The following is a 677-nucleotide window of genomic DNA, read 5'->3' on the forward strand; positions in this document are numbered from 1 at the left end:
CAACGCCCCTTCTTCCCCCAGCTCGTACTCGTACGCGTGCTTCGCAAGTTTTTGACATAGTTGTGGGGTCAGGTGGTCGACATTTCCACGCAAGTAGTCTTTCATCCGGCTGAGCTAAATTTCTTCACCTTGTGCCTCGCTGATTACTCGCAATCTCTCTCGATGCAGGGCCTCCATGTTGTCGCGGATGATTGCGACGAAAATGTCACGTTGCATGATCAGGGCGGGGTCGTCCGCTGGATTGCCTTGCCCGTCTTTCCCAGGGTTCCCAGGGTGATATGGGGAGTTTTTTGCTTTTGTTGCGAAATTTTGGCCATCTGGGTCCCCTGGGTCTCCAGAGCTTGCGGGGTGCTCCGGGTCCCCTGGATTGTCCTCTGCTGTCGTGGCTTTGTCTTGCGCTAGGAACACGGAACTACCACCACCCTTGATCGTTTGAGCGGAGCTGGCTGGCTCTAAACAAGCGAGCATGTCCGTTGCCGAAGATGTTGTCATGGTCGAAGCACACTCGCGCCGCCCTCAGTATCCCACTCAATCTGACTGCAAATGTGGCGAAGACTTTCAAACACTATCTCCGTGATAGTATCGTGCGAGACGCCTTGGCACTTCTGTTGGACTAACTCGGGGAGTTTGTTCTTCAGTTGGGCAGCCAAGAGTTCGGCAGGGTTTGTGACTTGCTC

General features: G+C 54.4%; 1 protein-coding gene across 1 annotated transcript in view; it reads right to left on the reverse strand.

The window, feature by feature from the left end:
- Positions 1 to 114: 114 nt before the first annotated feature.
- Positions 115 to 677, reverse strand: part of H257_18607 (hypothetical protein) — a gene marked incomplete at both ends in the record, with an annotated part of 5,503 nt that continues 4,940 nt past the window's right edge. Inside the window, one exon of the mRNA XM_009847702.1 lies at positions 115 to 452. Coding sequence (XP_009846004.1) covers positions 115 to 452 — 338 coding nt within the window. The remainder of the gene's footprint in view (positions 453 to 677) is intronic.

The sequence above is a fragment of the Aphanomyces astaci genome, assembly GCF_000520075.1.
Source record: "Aphanomyces astaci strain APO3 unplaced genomic scaffold supercont1.185, whole genome shotgun sequence".
Lineage (NCBI taxonomy): Eukaryota > Oomycota > Saprolegniomycetes > Saprolegniales > Verrucalvaceae > Aphanomyces > Aphanomyces astaci.